Source organism: Taudactylus pleione, unplaced genomic scaffold (assembly GCF_031769625.1).
Source record: "Taudactylus pleione unplaced genomic scaffold, aTauple2 ptg000897l, whole genome shotgun sequence".
Lineage (NCBI taxonomy): Eukaryota > Metazoa > Chordata > Amphibia > Anura > Myobatrachidae > Taudactylus > Taudactylus pleione.
In genome coordinates, this window is record NW_028285298.1 from 2,257,645 (window position 1) to 2,284,620 (window position 26,976).

Consider the following 26,976-nt stretch of genomic DNA (forward strand, 5'->3'; position numbering starts at 1 on the left):
ATCTCCTGGTTAAGTCTCCCTGCGTTAATTTCCACACTCCCCATACATTAGTACATTAGTACAGGGATGTGGAAATGATGGTATTCATCAAATTCCGAAAATTATGTATTTTCGGAATTTGATGGAGTTACTATTCGCCACTGTGAGGTGCTTTCAGCTGGTGAGGTCTCCCGAAGTCTCCCTCCGGCGCTCTGGTCCGTCCTCTGGCTCCGGTGGCTGCTTCGACACTGTGGGCCTGATTCAGACCCGCTCGCGAGCGCTATGCACTCGCAAGTGGGTCGATGGTGGCCCAGTGCGCATGCGCACGACGGAGCCGGCTCCGTCATGCGCATGCGTGAGACCTGGATAGCGGCGGGCAAACCGTCGCTCCGGGTCTCGCTCCAAAGGGGGCGTGCTGTCGATGTTGAGTGACAGCACGCCCCCTTTGGTGGGCGGGCCGGGGGATTGGCTGCCCAAACGGAGGCGTTCCCATGTGAACGCCTACGTTTGGGGGCGGCCCCACTGACATCACGAGTGATGTCAGTGGGAGAGATTTCGGCTCTGTTAGAGCCAAAATCTTTCTGGGGCTTGTGGCAACGAGACCCTACCACAAGACCATTGCGACCATCTTCCTAGCCGCTCGCTATAGCTGTGGGTGGTCACCCACAGCTATGCGAGCGGCCAGGAGGCCGTTCTAAAAAAAAAAAGACCAGCCCTGATTCAGAACGAGCGCTCTGTCAGAGCGTCCGGCTCTGAATCAGGGCCAGTGTTCTCCCAGCAGAAGCGGGCAGGTTAATGCGGGGACAGGGGGGGGGGGGGGGGGAGGTATGCGGAGGGCGGACGGGGGAAGGAGGGGTGAGGGGGACACCAAAATGACCGCAGCTATAGGCAGTGCTGCGCATGCGCTGGTTTTACGAATGTAACAGCACATGCGCAGCACAGATTACAGATGCGGTAAGTTAGTGTAGAAAGGGAAAAGTATCTATTTCCCGAAAAGTTGTCATCGCAAAAATGTCAGCTTTTCGGAATAGATAGTTATGGAGAGGAGGAATGATGAATTCCTCTAATAATTAGGTAGAACTCCATGCGAGTTCTAAACCTAATTACCTCCAGAGAATTTTAAGGTATGATGAATAGGCCCCTTAAAGAGCATGGAGTAGATTTTTATGAAAACTGCTCCAAAAGCCCTTTAATACAATTCAGTGAAGCGAAAATAAAGTGAAAAGGGTGTGAGAACACCCGTTTTCACATGATTTTAGTAAAAAAATAATAATTGATAAATAGAACCGTAAGTGAACAGGGACCATCATAGTACATGTATGTATAGCAGTATTCCTATGTAATATGTGAAAGTTTTAATGTGCGCAGTGAACATGATAAATTTATACTACATCAATACTTTAACCGATAGAATTAAAATGTTCAGTATTACAGTAATTTGGGAATATCCGGTCTTCTTTTAATTGGTTATCAGAGGCAGCATCCTAAAGGCTCTCTTTGACTTGGAAGTATAATTAGATCATTATTGTAGTTGTCGCTAAGGTAACAGGTCATCACAACAAAAAGAAAAATGGATTAGAGGTCCTTACACCTTTGGGTCTTAAAATGCCTAGCTTTTTAAGAGCCTCTAAGGAGGGTCAGGGGAGATATAAAAGCCTGGCTTCCACTGTTCTCTGGTTCTTCTCTCTGAGCTCTAAGCTGAGGATGAGCTATCCAGACTTGAAGGTTCCGGCCTCTACCTCTTCGGATATCACCACGCTGAGGAACCTGGGCCAGACCATCTTGCAGCGCACCTCGGCCCACGGCATCCCCAGCATCTTCCGCTCCCACCACTGGTTTCGCCGTCTAGTATGGCTGTCCTTCGTGAGTTTTGCCCTGTGCTGCGCTCTCTGGCAGTGCACGGAGATGGTCATGACCTACTACAATTACCCCTCACACGAGAAGATCATGCTTATCTCTAGCTCCAAGCTCAAGTTCCCAGCGGTCACCATCTGCAATTTGAACAGCGTCAAACTCTCGTCCATAAAGAACAGCTTCGCTATGGTTGCTTCACTGCAGGTGTGAACCCCTGGAATCTCTACTCCCAGTGTCCTCGGCCTTACGTAAGAGTATCCGCGTGCCCCTCTGCCACGTGAACGATCTTGGGCGTGTTGCACTCATGGGAAAATGCATGTGTTGCCACCTTTATGATTGTGTTACGTCTTGTTTTTTACTAATGGTTGTTACTGATGGTCCCATTGGTTCTGGTTAAAATATGTATCTGGCTGTTTGCAGTTGGGGACGTTTGGGTTTTTGCAGGATTGTTTTACCTAAGGAGACTGTTTTCGGGAGTAAAAGCAGAAGTAGCCGCTTATTGGAATTATAAGATGGGATAGCTCGGTGCACAAGACTTCAAAAGGATTCTCTTATAGCAAAACATATAATACGACTCTTCTGTGGTCTGATAGCCAATAGCATGTAATTCTCAGAAAGTACTACTGTAGGTTTGCGATTAATTTTTTATTATCGAGATCCCGAGATCCTAGTGTAATATTTTGTGGCCTTATCTCTGGTTCACGTGCGTGCAAGCGTCCTGGACACAGACGGTTGTGCAATGCGCTGCTTCTGCTGTAGTCTCTTGTCGCATGGCTCAGTCACCTCCTCTGTCAGGTGGCATGGCCCATCTTCTGTCACCTCTTTAAATGTTGCTATGGGCAACTTCTCCACTCTTTATTAGCAACCAATCAGCTTCTAGCTAGCACGTATCAAGTACATTCTCCAAAATGATAGGTAGGTGCTGATTGGTTGGTATGGGCAACGTCCACTTGTCCACTCGTTATTAGGCTTGGTACATCTCCCCCTTGTCACGGAGTGCTTCTCCTGATGCTTCTCGGCTTGCATTATGCTTGTCACTTTTTACAGGGTGAAGATATACTGTAGATACTGAATGATTTGTCACAAACACAGCCATTGTTAATAGGATTATTATTTACACGCTGCTGCTATCTGTGGTTTAGTCATTTCATGCTGATTCTGCAGGACTCGGGTCTAGAACTGATTCACCGGAGAAATCGTTCCCATGCTAATGTATCATCGGAGTACCCAGATGAGAGTGTGCAGTATGCCAGCGCCTTCAACAAATTTGCCTCCGAGTTTAACCAGCTGGCGGACGAGCAGAAAATCGATATGGGCCACCAGCTAGAAGACATGCTGATCTTCTGCAACTTCCATGGACAGGAATGCAACTCAAGGTAGATAACGGTGGCTGCAGCGCCACTAACGCAATCTCTCCCATAATCTCTTTAACTGCAACCCTAGCATCAAGGGTATAGCTGTAATGGGTGCAAAGCGTGCCACCTGGGCAGTGTCGGACTGGAACATGAAGAGCCCACCAGGGAAATGTAGTGGAAGGGGCCCATGGTTAAGGGGTGTGGCCAGCCACCACAAATGCTTGGTTAACCAATAAGCAAATCTTGGTGTAGTATCTATAGAAAGGAACCAATCACCCATGATCGGTGGTACTACTCCACCAGGTAACTGACCATCTAATAGAGTAACAATGTATGATTTGAGGTCTGGAACCTGTCACCTAGAGGAGTGGGTGGGCCCTCAGGCAGTGAGGCCCACCGGGGATTTCCCCTGTACCCCCGTGGGCCAGTCCAACCTTGCCCCTGGGTCACGTGGGGACCGCATCACACATCCTGCACCCCAGGGCAACGTCAGGCTGTGCCAATGCCTTCAAAAATATGGTGCAGACGCCATTTTGAAAAAATTGTTGTGTGTGCACCATAATTTTCAATGGCTGGCACCGGGTCAAGGGTCCTTGCTATCTTCTGCTCATGTGGCTGCGCCAATTGTCCAGTGGAGGGGCTCACACAGAAAATTTGCACATAGGCCCTTTCATTTGATTTAAAAGCCACTGCCCAGGATACAGATACAAATCAACACTTCATTTATTGTGTAGAGTTTTTGATGAGCATTTGCATTAATTATAGTATAAGCTGACTATAGGCAATGTGGCCGTATGGGAAGGAGGGATATCTGTTTAGCCTCGAGCAGTAAATAGTAACATAGGGCCTGATTAAGCTGACTATAGGCAATGTGGGCATATGGGGAAGGAGGGATATCTGTTTAGCCTTGAGCAGTAAATAGTAACATAGGGCCTGATTAAGCTGACTATAGGCAATGTGGCCATATGAGGAAGGAGGGATGTCCGTTTAGCCTCGAGCAGTAAATAGTAACATAGGGCCTGATTAAGCTGACTATAGGCAATGTGGCCGTATGGGAAGGAGGGATATCTGTTTAGCCTGCAGCAGTAAATAATAACATAGGGCCCGATTCATTGATGTACAGTAAAGCCACCACAGCCGTGATCCTGTACACAGCTGCTGGGCGAAAATATGCAAATGTCGCAGGCGCCGAGGATTGTATTGAGACGTCTGCCGGCGACTTTGCAAATCCAACTCTAATAACATGGAAATTCCAGGTTGTGTATATACTTGTAGTTATAGAAGTTTGCTGTGCATACTCCACTAACAGCATCGTTACGTTGTGCTTAATTGCAGGTCCCTCTAGTAATTAAGGGATTACACTAAAATGACTGAAACGAGCGTCTCCCAGCATGTTCCTTTCTCATGATCATTAGAACATACTGTATCTCAGACAACATAAGACGTTAAGGGGGAGATTAGACAAACATTCTGAAGAGGACAAGTAGAGGCGTTGCCTATAGCAACCAATCAGTAGGGATTGATTCAGAGATGCATCAAGGTACATTACTGTAGTCAGCAACTTTTTACTTGGTGCGATTGACAATCAAGGTGCCGGGAGGTAATGGGGGGGGGTGGCAAAGAACGCCAGTGTGTCACGACTATTTTGGGGGCGTCTCGCCCTGCATGCGCAAGGAATATGGCTCTGGCATTTTAATTCCCGTGGCCATTCCGCAGGACCATAGACTCACTCAGGATCTGCGACCGATGCTGCGACATTTTACGCAGATGCTGGGGTTTGCAAAGCCGCAGGTGGGCGTCTCATTACATCACCTGGCTGCTGCGACATTTGCGTATTTTCACATCGCAGCCGCATTAACGTACAGCTCTGAATCAGGCCAATAGCATATCATTTACCCAGTACAATCTATACGGTATGCAGTCGGGATGCCGACGGTCTAAATGCTGACCGTCGGCATCCCGACTGTCTAATCCTGGCTAGGGTCTAATGACAGGCATCGAAATCCCGATGCCTGTCATTTTACCTACACCGGGAGCCCGACACCTGGCATCCTGATCGAAGGTAAGCCGGGCGCGGACAGCCACAGGGGGGGAGGGTTAGGTTATGGGCTCCCGGGGGGGACTTAGGGTTAGGCACCCCCCCACGGGAGGGTTAGGTTTAGGTTAGCGGAAGGGGGGGCTGGGGCCGGGGGTAGGTTAGGGTTAGGCACCACCCCGGGAGACTTAGGTTTAGGCTGCGGGGAAGGGTGGGTTAGGCACTTGGGGGGGAGGTTAGGGTTAAGCACCCCTAAGGGAGGGTTAGGGGGGGGATAGGTTAGTCAATAAGAAAATACTTACCTATCGGGATTAGAACCGCCAGTCTTCCAGCGGATTCCGGCAGTAAGGATGATGGCGCGGGGATTCTGACAGGTGTCGGGTTTCCGGCGCCGGCATTCTAAGCGCAGGAATCCCCGCAGTCGAGATTAAGACTACATCCCATCATACATGATGAGACATTAAAGAGGAGATGTATTGAGCCTCGGAGAGCGATAAATTTGGAGAAGTTGTACAAAGCAACCAAATGGCTGCTGTAATTTATCTAGCACAGACTGTGAAATGACAGGAGCTGATTGGTTGCTCCACTTTATCTCTCTCTAAGGGTTTATACATCTCCCCCCTAAGTCATATAGCACTCCTTGGTTAAATGTTCTGCAGATACTTCTTCTTCATCATTCCGGTTCCTCAGCCTCTGTCTGTTCTGTTTCCAGTTTCTTCTCTGGTTTCATTAACTATAAGTTCGGCAACTGTTACACCTTCAACTCCCAGAAGCCCACTGACATCCGAGGGAATCCCATTCCCACACAGCTACTCAACATAACCAAAGCTGGGTTCATGTACGGTGAGTACGGAGCGGATCATCGCCGTCATGTGATGTGATTCTGGGATAAGCTGTTCAGGGAATTTGAGGGTGGAGGGGAGCGGTTAAATGTTCTAAATGTAACATCGAGGTGCAGAAATAAATAATGAAATCATGAGCGGTCATCAGCATCAACTTCCTCCCTGGGTCAAGCTGTTTTAAAGCAGCAATCAATTTAAGGGCTAAACCAAGCTGGTTTAGCCTTAAAAATGATTGCAACTTTAAAAATACTGGGAGGCTCGAATAAATCCGCGCAGCGGCTGAGGATTGCAACCTATACATGAATACCGACTGCTTCTGCATGTAGCCCACAAATGCTGGACAGCTTTACTTTTACACTGCAAATTAAGTAAGTTTGGACACCCCCTCCCACATCTATATCTCTCTTCACTATGGATGTCCATCAAGGACTGTCTATCGATGTTTCAATTGGTGATTACCATCAATGGTACAAGACCATCTAAATGGTACCATCGATGATTTGCATCCCTTGATGGCCACCTCTGCTGGGGGGTACAGCTGGCTGCGGGCAAATCAGCATCAGGGTGGATGCTTAGCAGGTGGCCGGGGAGCAGGGCAAAGGTCAGTGCCACCAGGAAGAAGAAAAAACTATCGGGTCCCAGTCTGCCATCGATGGGCAAGAACCATCGGTCATCGGCAGTTAACCATCGATGGTTGTTAAATATTATTGATGGTTAATGGCCATCCCTACTCTGCACACTTTGCATCTGACTCCCCTGCAGTGCAACATGCTTTTACCAAGGTGCAAAGGGCCTGATTCAGCAAGGAAAACACAGGAAAGAACGCACGCACTTGGCCGATGTTTCTGTACTGCACATGCGTATGCATCGCACTGCGCGTGCGCAAACTAGCCAGTGTGATCGGGTAAGCGTACGTAGACTACATGCAATGTGTACGCAGACCCTGTCTGATATTGATTGACAGGAAGTGCCGTTTGTGGGTGGTGACGGGGGGGTGGTCGGGCGAATGCAGGCGTGCCTATGCGTTGGGACGCCATTTTGGGGGCGTCCATAATTAAGCCAGTACGGCAACGCATGCAATGATGAGACTCCGTGCACACAGGAAGTTGCCAAGATCCTGCGCGAGGTCTGGTCCAACCACTATTATACAAATGTGGTCGATGGTTCTCAATCTTACCGATGTTTACGCTATCTTGCATACTGATCAGGCTTTGAGTAAAGGGAGATGGGCGGTTTAATATGGGGCTGGGCGTCTGCCTCTTGTGCTGCGGTCTCCGTGTGTGTGCATTGATTAGCATATTCTCGCAGCGGCTGGGTGCGCGCGTCTGCTAGCGTGCGTTCCTTGCTGAATCAGGCCCAAAGTTACTTGCTCTTATATTTTGCTTTATACCCAACTCTGAGGGCATCATTATTTATCATCGAGTTTTATTATACATAAAATCATCGCATATGATAAATGATGCTCCAGCCAATCAGCTCCCAACTGTCATCTGTTTGAACAGTTACAGTTAGGAGCTGATTGGCTGGAGCACCATTTACCATAAGCAACGTGTTCTATCACTCGCTGTGAATGATAACACTCGTTGACAAATAAAGCCCTGAATCAGCAATGTTTATAAATATAATATATAATATATATAATATAATATATATAGTGTATATAATAAATATATTTGTAGCACATGCGTACTGCGCCAATATTACAAATGAAATATTTCCCGCAGCTGACAGCTTGGATGTTTTATTTATCGGAATACTGTATTAATCAGTCCATGTGCCCGGCAGGTCTGCACCTCGAGCTGTTCATCCAGCAGATTGAATATGTGCGAGACATGTCCCACGCCGCTGGCATACGTCTGCTCATCCATGATCAGGTGCAAATGCCGTTCCCGGAGGACGAGGGTGTGAATGTCCCGCCAGGAGCGGAAACCGATATCGGCATGATGAAGGTAACAGTACTGATTAAGTAACTGTCCCTTCCGCAATGCATCTGATGTTGTTTACAGCATCCAGAACTCCTGTTACCTGTTCATGGGGCAGCTAAGAAATGAGTTTGTGTACTATAGGTTTTATTCCAATCGACTTTGTTTTTGCTATTTTGCGTTCACCAACCACCTATTATGCACAGTAATAATAAATGATACATTGATGTTGGGCAAAGATGCAATGGGCATTTGGGGTCTCATTCAGACCCGCTCGCGAGCGCTGTACGCTCGCAAGCGGGTCGATGGTGCCCAAGTGCGCATGCGCGAGACCCGGCGAGCGACGGGGAAGCCGTCGCTCCAGGTCTCGCACCAAAGGGGGCGTGCTGTCGATGGTGAGTGACAGCACGCCCCCTTTGGTGGGCGTGCTGGGGGCGTGGCAGCCCAGACGGAGGCGTTCCCATGGGAACGCCTACTGTCTGGGTCCGGCCCCACTGACATCACTAGTGGTGTCAGTGGGAGTGATTTTGGCTCTGATAGAGGCAAAAGCACTCCAGGGCTTGCGGCAATGAGACCCTACCGCAAGGGTCTCGTCGCAAGCCCGATGGTCGCGATGGTCTTGACCATCGCGACCACCATCATGGACGCTATGCGAGCGTCCAGGAGGACGCACAAAAAAACCCCCAAAAAACGCCCTGATTCAGAGCAGGTGCTCGTTCAGAGCGTCCGGCTCTGAATCAGGCTCTTGGAGTGCTAATGCCTGATATTGGGTGTATTCACAGACAACACCAAGTGCACCACCAACATTGAGTCAACATATAGGCTTCTATGACTTCCTCTGTCATCTATTTGCTGGTGGTAGTCCACCTCTCCCCTCCGAACTTCACTACTGTAATTACAGCCTTCCTGGCGGCCAAATACAGTAGGGATCAGCGATGCCTATCTCCTTATTCAACTGGCTCGAAAACTTAGAATGGGGATGGACCAAACATTCTGTAAACTGAGGAAAGTGGCTCCTATTCTATTTTTACGGGGAGATTTATCAATCCTTCCAAAGAGGACAAGTAGAGCTGCTCCAATCAAATTGAAGCTATCATTTTATAGAATGTACTAGATAAATGGTAGCTAGTATCTGATCGGTTGCAATTGACAACTCCCCGATTTGTCCTATGAATAATGGCCCTCATTCAGAGCCGCTCGTTAGCGGCAGTACGCTCGTTCCGAGCGATGTTTGCACATCTGCGCATGCGTACGGTTTTTAGTACGCATGCGCGAACCAGTCAGTGCGGCCGAAAATCGTTGGTACGCAATATAGCGAGTGCCTGCTATTTTGAGTGACAGAATGAGGCGTATGTGGGTGGTAACAGGGGAAGGTGCTTGAAAATGGGGAGTGGAGATCCGAACGCAGGCGTGCTTAAAGGTCAAAACGGGCGTATTATGGGTGTGCATATTTAAAACAGCAGCGTCATTGACCACGTCACTGGGTTATTTTATAGCCAGAACTGCTCGCAAATTTGTGGTAGCAAACACCAACCACAAGAATAGCGAGCAGTTCATACGCTGGTCGATGTACTCGATTAATCTAATAAATAGCGGACATGACGTAGGATGCGAGCGGCCAGGGGGCGTTTTTAACAAATAAACGAGCGTATGTTTTGCTCGCTCGTTCAGACTTAGAGGTGTGAACAGACTGCAATGTGCGTACGGATCATTTGAATAGCCACCCCTTGTTTTTAAACGAGCGACCACAAATAGCGAACGGCTCTGAATGAGGGCCAATGTTTGAAACATCTCCCCTTTAGTCTTGAATGGAAAACAACCGTTTTTGTAGTATAATTACAGCTGGTTATGAGAGAGATCACAAACTTCCTTGAAAAAATGTTAAACAGTCCTTTAAGTCGAAATCACGGTCCCCGTCACAGAGCACGGATCATGTATAATAACCGACTCACCTGTGCACATTTCTGTAATACATTGCAGCCATCTTGTGAATGGTCTATGCAACATTGAGAGGTGGAGACATCTCTTCAGCACATTAGGAATGGGAAGTATCAACCTCAGGGCCAGATTAAGGCTTGTGGGGGCCCCAGGGCAATTAAGTTGCGGGGGCCCCCTTCAAGCCACACAGAGCCGAGCCCAGCCATGCCCCCAGTAGCAGTCTGCCCCAGCAGTGCCCCCAGTAGCAGTCCCCCCTAGTAGTCCCCCCAGCAGTGCCCCTAGTTGTGCCCCCAGCAGTGCCGCTAGTGGTAGTCCGTCCACCGTCCCTCCCCCCCCCCGGCCAGACACACACAGGAAAAAAACAAAACCACCACTTACCTTAATCCCCGCTCCGTCACCTGCTCCTCCGTCCGGCATCTTCCCGGGCCGGCCCGCTCTGCATGATGGGAGAGACGTCTCCCATCAGCCACTGTGGGAGCCGGAAGACGGAGGCTCCGGCAGTGGGCGCAGCAGCCGATGAGAGTCTGACTGACTCTCATTGGCTACTAAAACAAACACACAGCTGCCGGCACCGGCGGCTGTGTGTTTGTACTGTGTAGTGTAGTGCGGACGGCACTTATGTGCCGTCAACACTACCGCCCTGCCCCAAGCCCAAGCTGATGCAGCAGCACTGACTGTGCTGCTGCATGCAGCAGAATAGCCGCAGCTGCAGAGCGCCCTCCTCCCGGGAACAGGTGCCTCTGTGTGTGGGGGCCCAGGGACGACCGCCCCTGTCGCCCCCCCCCCTTAATCAGGCCCTGATCAACCTTAAAAATGTAGCCTAGACTCCAAAAACTGATGTTTTCAGGGGTTTGCAGCAAACCCCATATGCATAGAAGTGCTCTACAGTGGGGTTGCTATGTGTTGGTATGCGGCAAGCTCTGGAAAGTAAAACTTTCTGGAGCTTGTTTCTGAGAGGCAACGTAGTCTATAGATGGTGTTGCTAATAGAAACCTAGGGGCTTCTTAACGCATAGTTTCCCTGAGAGGGACACCTTCTCCTCCCAGGAAAACCTGGAGCTCCTCACAGCACAAAGGACAGCTCTTTTTGGAAGAGCTTTTCGTGTTTTTATTAATCGCGTTAACAGTCATTTTTGGCATTACCATAACCATAGGGAACACCAATACTATGGCACTACATACCTGAATGTCAGAAATGATATTTCAGGTCCAATCAAATAAAGGCACTTAACTAATGTAAGGTTACGTCACATTTGATAGAAGTTCAATTTTCCCTGGGTTGACACTAACCACTATCACTGGCCATCTATCTAGGGGAAGCAATCGGGAAGCCGACTGCCTAAATACCGGCAGCCGGCTTCCCGACTGTCTTATCCCGGCATGGTTGAAATGCCGGGCGCCTAGATGTAGACGCCCGCATTTCCCCGATGCCGGGAGACCGGCGCCCGGCATCACGATCTTAGTGATGCTGGGCGCCGCGAGCGGACAGCCGCGGGGGGGTAGGTTAGGTTTAGGGCTCGCGGGGGGGACTTAGGGTTAGGCACCCCCCCGGGAGGGTTAGGCACCCCCGGGGGAGACTTAGGGTTAGGCACCCCCCCGGGGGACTTAGGTTTAGGCAGCGGGGAAGGGGGTGGTTAGGGTTAGGCACTTAGAGGGGGGATTAGGGTTAGGCACTTGGGGGGGAAGTTAGGGTTAGGCACCCCTAAGGAGGGTTAGGGTTAGGGGGGTTAGGTTAGGTTAGCAGATACTTACCTAGCCACGATCGGGATTTCCAGCGCTGTCAGGCTTCCGCTGCTTCGCAATCTGCTCCTGTCGGGCTGCCGCTGACGGGTATATCATACCCATTCTCTATCTAGTGAGGTACAGTACATCTCCAGTAGGCTACAAGGATAGGCGTTGCTTGCAGGCTGCCCATCAATGCTCTCCATCTAGTGAGGTACAGTACAGTACAGTACAGTACAAGGATAGACGTTGCTTGCAGGCTGCCCATCAATGCTCTCCATCTAGTGAGGTACAGTACAGTACAGTACAAGGATAGGCGTTGCTTGCAGGCTGCCCATCAATGCTCTCCATCTAGTGAGATACAGTACAGTACAGTACAGTACAAGGATAGGCGTTGCTTGCAGGCTGCCCATCAATGCTCTCCATCTAGTGAGATACAGTACAGTACAGTACAAGGATAGGCGTTGCTTGCAGGCTGCCCATCAATGCTCTCCATCTAGTGAGGTACAGTACAGTACAATACAGTACAAAGATAGGCGTTGCTTGCAGGCTGCCCATCAATGCTCTTCATCTAGTGAGGTACAGTACAGTACAGTACAGTACAATGAAAGGCGTTGCTTGCAGGCTGCCCATCAATGCTCTCCATCTAGTGAGGTACAGTACAGTACAGTACAAGGATAGGCGTTGCTTGCAGGCTGCCCATCAATGTTCTCCATCTAGTGAGGTACAGTACAGTACAATACAGTACAAGGATAGGCGTTGCTTGCAGGCTGCCCATCAATGCTCTCCATCTAGTGAAGTACAGTACAGTACAATACAGTACAAGGATAGGCGTTGCTTGCAGGCTGCCCATCAATGCTCTTCATCTAGTGAGGTACAGTACAGTACAATGAAAGGCGTTGCTTGCAGGCTGCCCATCAATGCTCTACATCTAGTGAGGTACAGTACAGTACAGTACAAGGATAGGCGTTGCTTGCAGGCTGCCCATCAATGTTCTCCATCTAGTGAGGTACAGTACAGTACAATACAGTACAAGGATAGGCGTTGCTTGCAGGCTGCCCATCAATGTTCTCCATCTAGTGAGGTACAGTACAGTACAGTACAGTACAAGGATAGACGTTGCTTGCAGGCTGCCCATCAATGCTCTCCATCTAGTGAGGTACAGTACAGTACAATACAGTACAAGGATAGACGTTGCTTGCAGGCTGCCCATCAATGCTCTTGCTTCACCTCAGGCAGGTGATGGTAGATTGGCTCCAGTGCCCTCATTGTGGTGGTGATTGAACGGGGCTTAGACACACCCCACGAAGGATATCATATTTCCAGGCAATGTTCCTATCTCATGTAATGTACAGGACAGGTAACCCCCATGGAGCCAGCAGAGATGCAGGGTAATTCACTGCATTTTATTTTTCCTATGTTAACTTAGGGCCTGATTCACTACAGAATGCAACTGCGAATGCAATAGCGATTACGCATGGACGATAGTATGCTAATCCATTGCGATCGCTATCCCGTTGCAGAACTACATAAGGACGCCCATTTTACTTAGCACACATCTGTAATGTTTAGCAAGACTGTGAAACCATCGGTACAATCACGTACCATCGGAGCCTCACGCACACTTGCACAAGCTCTGACCCTACTCACACACACACCATCAGGCCTCAGGCTCCGGAGGCCATTGCAGTGTATAATTTATGCATGCCCCTGTAACGGCGTTCAAACGCACTGGCACACCTGCGTTCAGTCAACCACCGACATTACCATCCACAAACGGTACTTCCTGTCAATCACTGCGATGGATCTGCGTAGTCACTGCAATCGCAGTCCCGATCACAATAGCGAGTTCGCTCACGCACACTGCGATGCATACGCATGCGCAGTATACAACAATTGTCCGATTGCGGGCGTATTAGTAAGTGCGTTCCTTGCTGATTCAAGCCCTCAATACTAGAATGAGAGATGTGTTTTTTTTACTTTTCACCACTAGATGGAAACCTAACAATAAATGAATATCTATAGTAATTTATAAAATATTTTGAAAAAATATATACCGTCACCATTTTTATTACCTCACAGCCGCCACTAAAAAAGTTCTTTAGGGGGCGTGGCCAGTACCAGTACCCTTATTTACCAGTGCCCGGTGTCACAAGTTAAATGTCATTGCGGCGCATTGCAATTAATTATTTTCTTTTCAATATAATTAATTAGAGCCATGCTTGCCGACATTTGGCTCCCTCCTTCCCGGAGGGAGCTGTCTGGCTTACAGGGCTGGGGGCGTGACGCGGCCCAAGGGGGGCAGGGCCCGACACATGATGCGGCGTTTGGGGCGGAGCATGGGGGCGTGACAGCGTGATTGCATCATCGTGGCTCCGCCCCCTCTTCACAATGCCGTGATTAATGGTATTGTGCAGCCGGGGGCAGAGCCACGATGAAGCGATTCAGCGAGAATCGCGTCACCGGCCCCCCTGCTGCCGGGGTTTTTACTTAAAAGCGCGGGGGGGGTGCGGACACATCGCCGGGGCCGTGAGGATTGCCTGCCTTCCCGGGAGGTCGGGAGCGGCACCCGATTTTCGGGAGGCTCCTGACCAAATCGGAAGGGTAGGCAAGTATGGTTCTAGCCATACTTACCAACTCTCCCTGATTGTCAGGGAGACTCCCTGAAATAGGAGCAATCTCCCTGACTCCCTGAAGAGCCTAGTAATCTCCCTGATTGCACCTTACCCCCATTATGTAGATGTTAAATAAAATAAAAAAACTGAGATATATTATTATTATTATCATTATTATTACATTTTATTTATAGGGCGCCACAAGTGGTCCGCAGCGCGATGTACATACATCAACAGTAGGACAGTACAGGGTGCACAGAACATTACATTACAATACAGTAACCAAAACATAAACAGAGCACAAGTAACAATTAGCAACACAATTACCCATACACAATACAGGAATGATAATGTTTGTCCATGAAAGATGACGTTTTGCCTCTTTCCGAGTCCCGATTTTTGGCGGGAAAAATCCGAATTTGGCGGGAAAATCCGAACTAATCCGAACCCGCTTATCTCTAATATATATATATATATATATATATATATATACATACTTACCTACTTTGCTGGGCAGCTTTCCGGGAGCAGCAGGAGGGGACCTGCTGCTCTCCTCTTCGGGGGACGGGGCCAGACGATAGACGGCATTAGGCCCCGCCCCCTTTACAGAAACCCCCCGTGATTCGCGGGTCCGTGAGGAGGGGGCGGGGCTAAATGACGCGATTTGCTTAATTTAGCCCCACCCCTTCCCGACGGACCCGATAATTTCAGGTAAAATCTCCCCATCCTGCCCACTTCACTAGGAAGTGGGCGGGATGCGGGAGATATGCCTACTCTTCCGGGATCGCGGGGGGTTACTCGAAAAATCGGGAGCCTCCCGCGATTCCCGGGAGAGTAGGCATGTATGTATATATATATATACAGTATATAATATGCGCAGTATGAAAACATGCATCGTATGTTCCATAAAACTGACTTGTGTTCAACTGCGCAGTCGGGTGATGCAATGACATATTTTCTTGTAGGTCCACATTGACAGGCTAAAATCACCGTATATGAGTGAGTGCACTGAAGGCGAAAACATCAAGAATTTCTATAACGATATGTATGGTGCCGGGTATACAAGAGAGGTGAGTTCAATGTCGCACTGGGGCAAGGAGGGCCTACCAGGGAATGTAGTGGTAGGGGCCCAAGCGTAAGGGGTGTGGCCAGTCACCAGAGGGGGTGTGGCCAGCCACCACAGAGGGACTTGGGCATGCAAAGAACAGGGCTCTTTTATAAAGGAGGGGACAGGGGTGTGTCAGGACCACCCACTGTGATTGGCAGGAGGGATAATCTTGTTGTAGTTTCCATAGAAACAAACTATCTATCATTTACCTAGTACATTTTATAAAATGGTAGGTACAATCTAATTGGATGCTATGGGAAACTTCTCCACCGCCTATGGCTATACTGTGTTGTGTGATTTTCTCAGGCCTGTAAGCGGACGTGTGCCCAACAGAACATCATGGAGAACTGTGGCTGCAGTCATTGGGAATTTGCTTTTCCGAAGGAGACGGAGTATCCCAAGTGTAACCTCAGCAGCACACAAGTCCGTGAGTCTCTTCCACTGAATGCGTTCACTTGTTAGTTTGGCTAATGCCAGCAACGTTCTTCTAGCATGATCTGAAAGAGTATTTGGGGGAGATGTATCAAACCTTGGAGAGAGCTAAAGTACCAGCCAATCAACTCCTCACTGTCATGTTACGGGCTGTGTTTGAAAAATGACAGTTAGGAGCTGATTGGCTGGTACTTTATCTTACTCCAAGGATTGATACATCTCCCCCTATTAAGGTGCCCATACATCAGCGAGTGTTTTTCGCAATCCGGCGATGCGATGGGAAATGCCGGCGCTTCTGGGTGGACATGCTGACTTCCCACCATCGATGTTATGAGATCCGTCGCCGGATCGCAGACATTTACCATGTTAAATGTCGGCGATTTGATGATCGCGCTAATTTTTTGATCACGATCGTCAAATCGGCAAAATCCAACATGTTGGATTTCTGCGATCCCGCGATGCGGGGTTGCAGCATCGCGGGATCGCGGCAATCCATCGCAGATGGATGGGGTCCATTAGAGTTTGGTTCTCAGACGTTCCTGGCACAGGATTTCTGTGGGACAATTAGAATAACTTATGTTGTATTTTGTTGACAATACAATTTTGTTTTTGCCCTTATCATTATCTCTATGTGCTTTCAGGTGAGTGCGTGAAGCTGTACGAATATAAATTTGCTCATGATGAGTTAAACTGTCTCTGCCCCTTACAGTGCAAGTAAGTCTGTACCCTCTGCCAATGCCAAATAACAAGGGAAATATATGCGCATGCTTCACACTTCTAGCAAGCCTAATAGCAAAACTGTGGCAGGGCATGCTGGTATGTGTAGTTCCACAACAGCAGGAGGGCCGCGGCATGTTGAATATCCCTGCAGTAGGGTTTTACCATAGTATGCTCGATTGTGTTTTTATACAAATCAGGTAAGAAGCTGTGAAAGGCTATTGGCGCCATGGGCGCCGAGAGGGGAGGGGCGGATACAGTTTGCCCGGGCTTGCTAAAAGGGCCCAGCGGGGCCTGGGTCCGGCGTCTCCCCCCCCCTCCTTCACAGCAGCTCAGCACACAGCTTGTGCTGGGCTGCTGTGTGAGTCCATTCGCGGCTGCTGCAGCAGCCGGAGCAGTCTCCTATGGCCCTGTGGGGGAGCGATCACACTGATCGCGCCCCCCCCCTTGCTTAGCAACGGGCTGTGGGGCTTACAGCGCCCCCCTCCGAGGCGCTGAAAAAGTGGTGTTTATTTTTTTTCAAGGGGGCGTGGCCACGCCTCCCGCGATTAGGCCACACAACCTCCTTTACCCGGGCCCGGCCAGGCTCTCAACGGCCCTGATTGGCACTGCGTTAGTCAGAGCTGCTGAGATGAGGCAGCAATTGGGGGAGTGGGTGGGACATGTATGAGATCACATTCTGAACAGTTTTTGACTACCGGCTAATATTAGATACACTTTTCTAGAGAGTGTGGGTCTGATTCAGAGCCGGACGCTATTTGCGCTCGCAAAGGGGGTGGCTATTTAAATTAACCGTTCGCTCTTTGCGGTCTGTTCACGCCTCTATGTCTGAACGAGCGAACAAAACATGCGGTCGTTATTTTGAAAAAAACGCCCCCTGGCCGCTCGCATCATACGTCATGTCCGCTATTTATTGGATTAATCGAGTACATCGAACAGCGTATGAACTGCTCGCTATTGTTGTGGTTGCATTTTCCAACCGCAATCATGCGAGCAGTTCTGACTATAAAACAACCAAGTGACGTGGTCGATGACGCTGCTTTATTAATTATGCACACCCTTAAAACGCCCGTTTTGACCTTTAGGCACGCCTGCGTTCTGATCTCCACTCCCCGTTTTCAAGCACCTTCCCGTTACCACCCACAAACGCCTCATCCTGTCACTCAAATTAGCAGGCATTCGCTATTTCGGCCGCACTGACTGGTTCGCGCATGCGTATTACAACCCGTACGCATGCGCAGTTGTGCGAACATCGCTGGGAACGAACGAGCGGCCGCTTACGAGCGGCTCTGAATGAAGCCCAGTATCTACTGTATGTAATGAAACAAGATATTCTGGGTATAATTAACACAAATGTTTTGTTTTGGGCTATTAAATGGATTAAGTGCCTGATTCTGAGACGCACCTAAAAACGAATGCAGCAGCGGCTATTAGCGGTCCCCCACTGAAAAAAAAAAAGTTGTGGCTCATTGCCAGGGCTGGCTGCTGTGAGATGAGGAAGCTCTGATGTAGCCACAGAGCACATGACACAGAACTAGAATTTCCATGTGGTCAGCTGACTTCAGCAGACAGAACTATTTAGTCTACGTTGCTCTGCAAGTCACATGACGGAACAGAGAGAGGAGGACAGAGCTGCGCACTGCTGCCTGGATTACATTTACACAGTAATAAACATATATTTATCAGTATATGGGGGAAGAGAGCACATAGGGCCTGATTCAGAGGTGGAGGCAGATGCCGCAGTGTTTGCATCATTTGGCGGCTGCCCGTCTGCGACTTTCTGCAAATGCTGTTACAAAGCCGTCCCTGGTGTACAGCCGTGCGCATGAATGTGCAAGGACTGATATATGCCCACTATGAACATCTTCAGACTCTGTAATACCGCTTGGTGCATCTAGGCGCCACCACGGGTTGCACCATGGAAACCAGTCCTACGGTAGGCGCAGATGCTCTGTCAGAGTACGGCCTCCTATGTAAGCAGTTAAGCCTCTGTGTAGACAACCAGTTCAGTGACACTGCCATAACACCCATAAGACGGGCCATCGCTGTTCGTCTGTGAATCCACCTCTCAGTCACCGCCCAGAAACACCCGGCACATTTCTAAGACATTACTGATACCCTGCCTCTCAACTGCAACTTGCCTTTGTGTGTACACTTTGTGTAATGCAGGCGACGAAGGAGTTTTTAGGGATCTTTGTACATGCGCAGTAGCAAAATAGTCACTCAACTTCGTGACTATCTGCATTGCGGGCGACTCTGAATGAGGCCCATAGTGTACTGGCCAAGAGGTCTTACTAAAATGTGCGCAATAGATGTGCACACTAAGGGCCTGATTCAGAGCCACTCGTAAGCGGCAGCTCGTTCGCTCCGAGCGATGTTTGCCCAACTGCGTATGCGTACGGATCGTTATACGCATGCGCGAACCAGTCAGTGCAGCCGAAATTCATGTGCTCGCAAAATAGCGAATGCCTGATAATTTGAGTGACAGGATGAGGCGTATGTGGGTGGTAACAGGGGAAGGTGCTTGAAAACGGGGAGTGGAGATCCGATCGCAGGCGTGCTTAAAGGTCAAAACGGGCGTTTTATGGGTGTGTATATTTAAAACAGCAGCGTCATTGACCACGTCACTGGGTTTTTTTTAAGCCAGAACTGCTCTCAAAATTGTGGTAGCAAAAACCAACCACAAGAATAGCGAGCAGCTCATACCCTGTTCGATGTACTCGATTAATCTAATAAATAGCGGACATGACTTAGGATGCGAGCAGCCGGGGGGCGTAGTTTCCCAAAAAACAACTGCAAGTGCTGTTCGCTCGTTCAGACCTAGAGGCGTGAATAGACCGCAAACAGCGAACGGTTCATTTGAATAGCCACCCCTATTTTCAGGACGAGCGAGCGCTAATTGCGTCCGGCTCTGAATCAGGCCCTAAATCCCTTGGTTTTGCACAGGTGCACTTGGCGTGTTGGGCTAGGTGCATGCCTACTCCCTGCGTCACGAAAACTAGAAGAACGTTTAGATTTTGTGGCGGGAACGCGGTCAGGAAGGTTCTCTGCAACACAGATTTTGGACCTGTCCGAAATCGTCTATTTAGACTGGTGTACACCAACTCCTAGCCCAAGTTACTAGCGTCACGCTCAGTGGCATCACAAGGGGTGACACCAAGGTGCTGGCTCCCCCTCAGTGACAGGAGCCGGGTGCTGCACTGTAGCATTAAGTGCAGCACTCTGCTCCTGTCACAGTGAGGGAGCCGGCATTCCGCACCCCCCACCACCTCAGTGATGACACCCATGGGCTGGGGTTCGAGGCGCGAGGTCATGCCCTGTTAGCGAGGCCACGCCCCCTATTCGGCATGGCATCCCTCCCCGTACTGGGTGTTTTAGTGGGGAGTGACGCCACTGGTCACGCTCCTCACCCCTCCCACTTACTGCTTATCACCTGGACAACCTCCAGGGTAACTGAAAACTTATCTGGCATATTGTCAATGCAGTGCGATGTCAAATTGCGCTCAACTGCAAGTCTACCATCCCGCCATCTCTGTCATCCATAAAGGAAGCTCTATGGACGGTTCACTTACAGATTGAACATTTAACTGGTGTAGTAGATAATAAAGCATATAACTTCTCAATCTTGTCACCCTGGCTGACATATCACAATGCCCCTATTCCCATGTCTCTTGGTTTATGATAAATTACCCCCACTTAGCTAGTTCTGTCTCTCTCACTAGTTCTCTTGTGCGTGCCTCTGCTGCAGACCCCCTATAATACATCCAATGGGGCAAGGGTCCCAGGGTCATATATAATTATACTTACCTCTCCGCAGTCTCCAGAGTTAAGCTCTGCAGCACCGGACTGGCGCTGAAGAGCAGCAAAAATCACAGAGTAAATGGAGGCGGCCATTTTCCCAGTGACTTCCGCATGCGCATTATACATGTCTCCGGGAATAAGGCTCTAGTGCCATTTTCCCGGAGACCTGCACATGTGCAGTAGATGCTGGCACCAAGCCAGAATCTACTGCACCGCGGCACCGCTAGAGAGAGGAGGGGGTCCGCCCTGAGTCTGCACACTGGCCCCCTCCTCTCTTAAAACGCCCCTGCAATGGGGGCTTACATTCTACAGGTGTTCGCAATATTTGTTTGATAAATATTATTTAAATTAAAGAAAAACACAGAGGCCTGGTGCTTTTTATATGGTGACGGAACATCGCTGTATCTACTGATACCCTTATAATCTGCATTAGGAGCACATTGTCCCATGTATAATGATGAAATATACCTGTTCTTCTTCCCACAGAGAGGAGATTTATGAACTAACCGTGTCGGGATCTCAGTGGCCGTCCACCGCTTTTATTGTAAGTCAGCCATAGTACTCACAGCGGGTAATATCCCGCACCATGTGCGTAACTACCATAGGTGGAAGAGGTGCAGCTGCTATGGGGCCCAGAGCTGAGGGGGACCCGTCTTCCTTGTCAAAGTTACATGTGTTCAATACATTTTTCACCGGGATGCGGTTAATATACCGACACCCGGGATGCTGGCTGCCAGGATCCCAGCGCCGGATTCCCGATCATCGTAGGAACACCAGCCACGGAATCCCGACATGGCTGGAGATGCCGACGCCAGAATCTCGACAGCCGGCATCCCGAACGTAAGTATAGCGGGGTCAGGTAGGTGTTAGCCGCGGGGGAAGAGAGTTAGGATTAGGTGCCCTGAGGGGATTTAGGCTTAGGCTGTGGGAGGCGGGAGGTTAGGCTCCAGACAGGGGGGTTAGGTTTAGGCACCACCGGGGGGAGGTTAGGATTAGGCACTAAGGTGGGAGGGTTAGGTTTAGGTACTTATCGGGAGGGTTAGGGTGCTTGGTGGGGAGGGTTAGTATCAGGGTACAGGCAACGAGGGTTAGGGGGTAAATAGGACAGGGGAACACTATTAAAGTGGGCGGGGTGTGGTGACGCTATTCGCGCTGAATTGTGGCATTGTATAGCAGGGGATGGGTCTACCTCCAAACATCATTCACAGACATCTTACAACGGACCTCCATACATCGCTCACTGACATAATACCACGGACCTCCAAACATCGCTCACTGACATCATACCACGGACCTCCAAACATTGCTCACTGACATCATACCACGGACCTCCAAACATCGCTCACTGACATCATACCACGGACCTCCAAACATCGCTCACTGACATCATACCACGGACCTCCAAACATCGCTCACTGACATCATACCACGGACCTCCAAAACATCGCTCACTGACATCATATCACGGACCTCCAAACATCGCTCACTGACATCATACCACGGACCTCCAAACATCGCTCACAGACATCTTACTATGGACCTCCAAACATCACTCACTGAAACTTATATTTTCCATTTAGGAGAACTTCTCCAAAGAGCTGAAAGAGTGGGGAGGGCAGATGCGAGACATTGCGGATAATCCAGCACTTATCAGGTAATGTCCTTCATACAGTAACTCATCTAAATGACGTGTTTGAGCTTAGAAATAGAGACAGGGCCCAAAATGGATAAGGCTCCGATCTCCTTGTCAAGAGCGATTCCAGCAAATCAAAACCAGGTTTGCCTTAAAGCTAATTGCCACTTTAAATGTAGCGGCTATATTGCCAGATTCGCCCCTGGACCAATAAATCGGAGCCTAATCCATTTGGGCCAGGGGCCTGATTTTAGGGCTAAACGTTTTTTGGGGGATTTTTTTGCACACGAGCAATAATGCGTCCATTAAGTTACGTTTTTATGACCATCTTGTGAGCTGCAGGTATATTACAGATTCATGAAAGGCAAAATCTCTATTGGGTGTGGTAGACTTGTGTTTCCATACCTCTACCATGGGAGTATGTATAATGGTGTGCAGTGCACAAGGGCCCCTAGGTCCAGGGGGGGCCCAGACCCCAAACCTTGCACCCATGTTCAATCCTTACCTCTCCAGAGTCACATGTCAGCTGCGCTGCACAAATAACCAAGAAAACGGCGCGGTGGCCATTTTACCAGCGATTTGTACATGCATAGTAGAAAAATCACGGTGGTCCCGGAGACCTACGCAGCGCCAGAGTCTACTCACTTGCGCCACCCGCTAACGTGGAGGGGGCCTGGACGGAAACTACACACGGGACGCAGGGTGCATTTTTATGTCACGCAAATGGACCTTCACCCAATTCTGAATCAGGCCCAAGGTGTCTGCGAATTTAGGACAGATTTGTACGTAGAACAGAGTAAGTTACAGAGCAGATGGCTTGAAGTTGGTAGAGGTATGCAAGTCTAGGCCGATCCATTTTAACTTCCAATACAAAAAAAAAGAAGCAAAAAAAAGAAAAAAGCATGTCTGATCTCACTTCAATCCGTATTTCCGCAGGGATAACTTTGTGAAGGTCGTGGTGTATTTCAAACAGCTAAATTTTGAGCTGATAGAAGAGGAGCCATCAATGACGGTGAGGATTTGGCAGTTCCCTCCTAGCACAATATACTGAGAGGCCTTCGTATGAAGAGTGGGCACTAGCTTCATTCATTTGCAATCATAAAATAAAAATAGTCTGAATTCTTGGAAATAGCTAAACAATGAAATCACTAGCCAATGATTATTTGTATGGGGAAAAATAAAAATATCCGCTCTAATGCTGGGTACACACTGGCCGATATACTGGCCGATCAATTGATTGACCAATATATCGGGTGCCTGTCGGCCAGTGTGTACCAGCGATATGTCTGTGAATGACGTCGTTCACAGACATATCGTGTCGGCTCTGCTGCACAGCCGATGGCAGATATATTGGTGCATCGTGCTGCGTGTACGGGCGGTCATGAGCAACCATCAGCTGCAGATATATCTGTCAGGTATGAACCGTACATTGGGCCTGATTCAGAGCCGCTCGTAAGCGGCCGCTCGTTCGCTCCGAGCGATGTTCGCACATCTGCGCATGCGTATGGGTTGTAATACGCATGCGCGAACCGGTCAGTGCGGTCGGAAATCGTGTGCTTGCAAAATAGCGAATGCCTGCTAATTTGAGTCACAGGATGAGGCGTTTGTGGGTGGTAACAGGGGAAGGTGCTTGAAAACGGGGAGTGGAGATCCGAACGCAGGCGTGCCAAACGGTCAAAACGGGCGTTTTAAGGGTGTGCATAATTAACAAAGCAGCGTCATCGGCCACGTCACTTGGTTGTCTTTTAGTCTGAACTGCTCGCAAGATTGCGGTAGGAAAATGCTACCACAAGAATAGCGAGCAGTTCATACGCCGTTCGATGTACTCGATTAATCTAATAAATAGCGGAGATGACGTATGATGCGAGCGGCCAGGGGGCGTTTTTTTCAAAATAGCAAGCGCATGTTTCGTTCGCTCATTCAGACATAGAGGCGTCAACAGACCGCAAAGAGCGAGCGCTTAATTTAAATATCCGGCCCCTTTTTCAGAACGACCATCCGCAAATAGCGTCCGGCTCTGAATCAGGCCCATACTGTATAGGCGTTTAAACCAGACATTCATTGTGCCTATTAAATACAATTGAGTTCCATGGCCGCGTATAACAATAAGTATGTGCACTATGCTGCAGGGAAATTTTCGGAACACACGGCTAACACTCTGTTAAATGCAAAGAACATTTTGGGCTCAATCCAATTAGCGCGAAGGGGGTGAGTTGCTGTTGCAATGGCGTAGATCTCACCTAGGAAACGCACATTTTTGTGCACAGCGTAAACAATAAATCCGTGAGACCAGTGGTACCGTAAGTGCGCTATACAGCCGCACTTACTCGCGCCGGAAGGGGACTCGCGGCTAATTAGATTGAGCCCTTTGTTGTAGCTTTTAACGGGCGTTTTAGCACACAAATGCTCATCATGCAGTTTTGCAGATACAAAGGGGGAGATTTGCAAATAGCAACCAATCAGCAACTAGCTTCCATTTGCAAATAGCAACCAATCATCAACTAGCTATCATTTTATACAATGTACTAGTTAAATGATAGCTACAATCTGATTGGTTGCCATGGCAACACTGCAACTTGCCTTCTTTAGAAGGTTGGATAAATCTCCCCATAAGAGAGGAAGTCAGTTCTCCGCCTATGTGTGTCGCCAAATTGCTTATTGTGCGTTCTGCTCGGGCCCAGAGCTGGATCGGTCCCCGTGAAGCTGCCATTTGACTGTTAGCCGTGTATCCATCTCTGAATCAGACTCTCTATACGATGAGATTGACGATTTCCACTCCCAGGCTACTTATAATAACTCGTATTGCGCAATTGCGGAAACAATTGCTACGATTTTACAGACTGTGCGTTTTTCATCCCTTTCCCTATAGGAAATTAACCTGATATCTAACATGGGCGGCCTGGTCGGCCTCTGGGTCGGCTTTTCCGTGTGCACCTTGGCCGAGTTCTTCGAGTTGTTCCTGGACGTCCTTCTCCTGTTTATTCGGAGGTGCTTCAGGACAGTGAACAAAGAGGGCTACTCCAACCCTTATGTGCAGAACCAGAGCCCCATCTACCTCCAGGCGACAACCAAGCTGTGAACGGCAGAAGAACGGGGGGTTGGAGACCTACTAGATGGGACCAGCAAGGCATAGATACGACTGCATTAATCTGTGCTCTTTCTAACCAATAACAAGATACAGCGGCATGCATGTAATCTACAGGACAAAATCAAATAGTGACTTTAGTCACCCTGTTGTCCGTAGGAGGACACTAAAATTAAAGCTATGTCCCTGGCCAGTTCCATACTGAACCTGCTCAGAAACCTACATGAATAATCACGTTGGATATTGACATCTCTGCCCCATTACTACGCATGGTATGACAATGACCTCACCCACTCTGGGACATATGACAAGTATCGCATGCTGCATGCCATGTCATACAAACCACACCTATTACTGGGCATGTATCTTGCATCCTACATTACACCCTTTGTTATACAGACCATATGGATGGACAGCATTCTCACAAGGGTAGCTCCAGCTCCCTAGAGGGCAGAATGTAGGTAACTTTCATCCCCGTTGTCTGCCTCATTTTTATAATCGAGGCTAATTTCTCAAGTGAGGGGACACAGGAAAGGTCATTTATGAAAGTGCAGAATGTGCTCCTCCCACAGCGTTTGTAACTATATTATTTCCATGTATGCGCCAGTTTGTGGACCAAGATGGCGGCACCTGCAGAAAATAAAAGTACAACTTCTCGTGGCCACATCATTCCATCCTGGCTATGAATGATGCACATTAATGCTCCAACTTACCAGGATAAGATTATTAAAATGAGAGGGGGGGAAGTTCTTTTCCTTTCTGCAAAAGGACTTCTATTTTACTGGTAATCAAGTGTCTCGGTAATTGGGGGTCATCCTATTCAATAATATGTATTCTGTTATCCCATACTGCCTTTTACTACATCCCTCAGGGAGATCCTGGAGGAAAGGTCCTGCGGGCAGGTGTGAGAGGGAACGGGGATACAATAGGCAATGCCGAGGGGGGAGGGCTACACTCCCAGGAGTACTGGGGAACTCACTGAAATTCAGAGGTGTGGTATGTTATGTCTACAGTCAGTCAGAATGTCGACACCAGAATGTTGACATGTCTGAATGTCGACGGTCAAAACGTTGATGTGGATGTTATGTCAACGTGTAAATGTCAACAGTCATATTTTTTTCCACTATTTTAGCCTAACCCTAAATGTGGTACTAAAATGCGACAGTCGACATGCACAATGTCGATATAATGAACATGTCGATATTATGTCCATGTCTGGATAGCGAAATTCAGCAGTCTCCTGGCTATGCAAGGAGAGAAGGAAAGTATGCTCTTCTCTACTCTGCTGGAACGTCCGGGAGATTTCCGGTTTTTGGGGACAGTATTTTTTAGGTCATCATAGCATGTTTAATACTCTCTGGAAATGCACATTAAACAATTAAATGAACTCCTGTGTGTACAATGTCTGGGGGTGTCTTTTTATAACAGCAGCAGTAGCAGCAGCAGCACGCTCTATAGATCAACAAAGACAACACATACATTTTAGCGAAACCACCTCTTCCACCTGTCCAAGGCTTGTGCTCTCATGGACGGTAAATCCAGGGAGATCTGTCTCAGCGGTAATCACAGATCGACATCGACACTGGCTTCATGTTATGGCCCGTACACACGGGACGTTCAGACAACGAAATCGTCTGATCATCCTGCATGTGCTAGATGTTCAATATCGAACATCCAGTACATGCAACAACCACCAAACTACTATAACGACCCGCGTTCAACGATCGCGGGTCCCTATAGTAAACAGGCTAACCTGGTCGATAGCGACCATCTGTGCCCGTGCATCGTTGGTTGTTGGAGGGGGCTAAAAAAAAAGGACGGTATAAACGATCAAACGATATCGTTTCTATCGTCCTTTTTATCTGACCGTGTGTATGCACCATTAGAACGAAGTTACATGGGGAACATGCCACCACAAAATGCACTTTATAAACCAAGT

At 48.8% G+C, this 26,976-nt stretch overlaps 1 protein-coding gene across 1 annotated transcript; it reads left to right on the forward strand.

The window, feature by feature from the left end:
* Positions 1-1,683: 1,683 nt before the first annotated feature.
* On the forward strand, positions 1,684-25,193 carry LOC148474068 (epithelial sodium channel subunit gamma-2-like). The gene is made up of 11 exons (XM_088459201.1): positions 1,684-2,037; positions 2,998-3,209; positions 5,936-6,066; positions 7,851-8,014; positions 15,227-15,331; positions 15,676-15,796; positions 16,443-16,515; positions 20,806-20,863; positions 21,900-21,973; positions 22,889-22,964; positions 24,822-25,193. Exons 1-11 carry the CDS (start codon positions 1,684-1,686, stop codon positions 25,029-25,031), a joined length of 1,578 nt encoding a protein of 525 aa, XP_088315327.1. The 3' UTR covers positions 25,032-25,193.
* Positions 25,194-26,976: the final 1,783 nt, after the last annotated feature.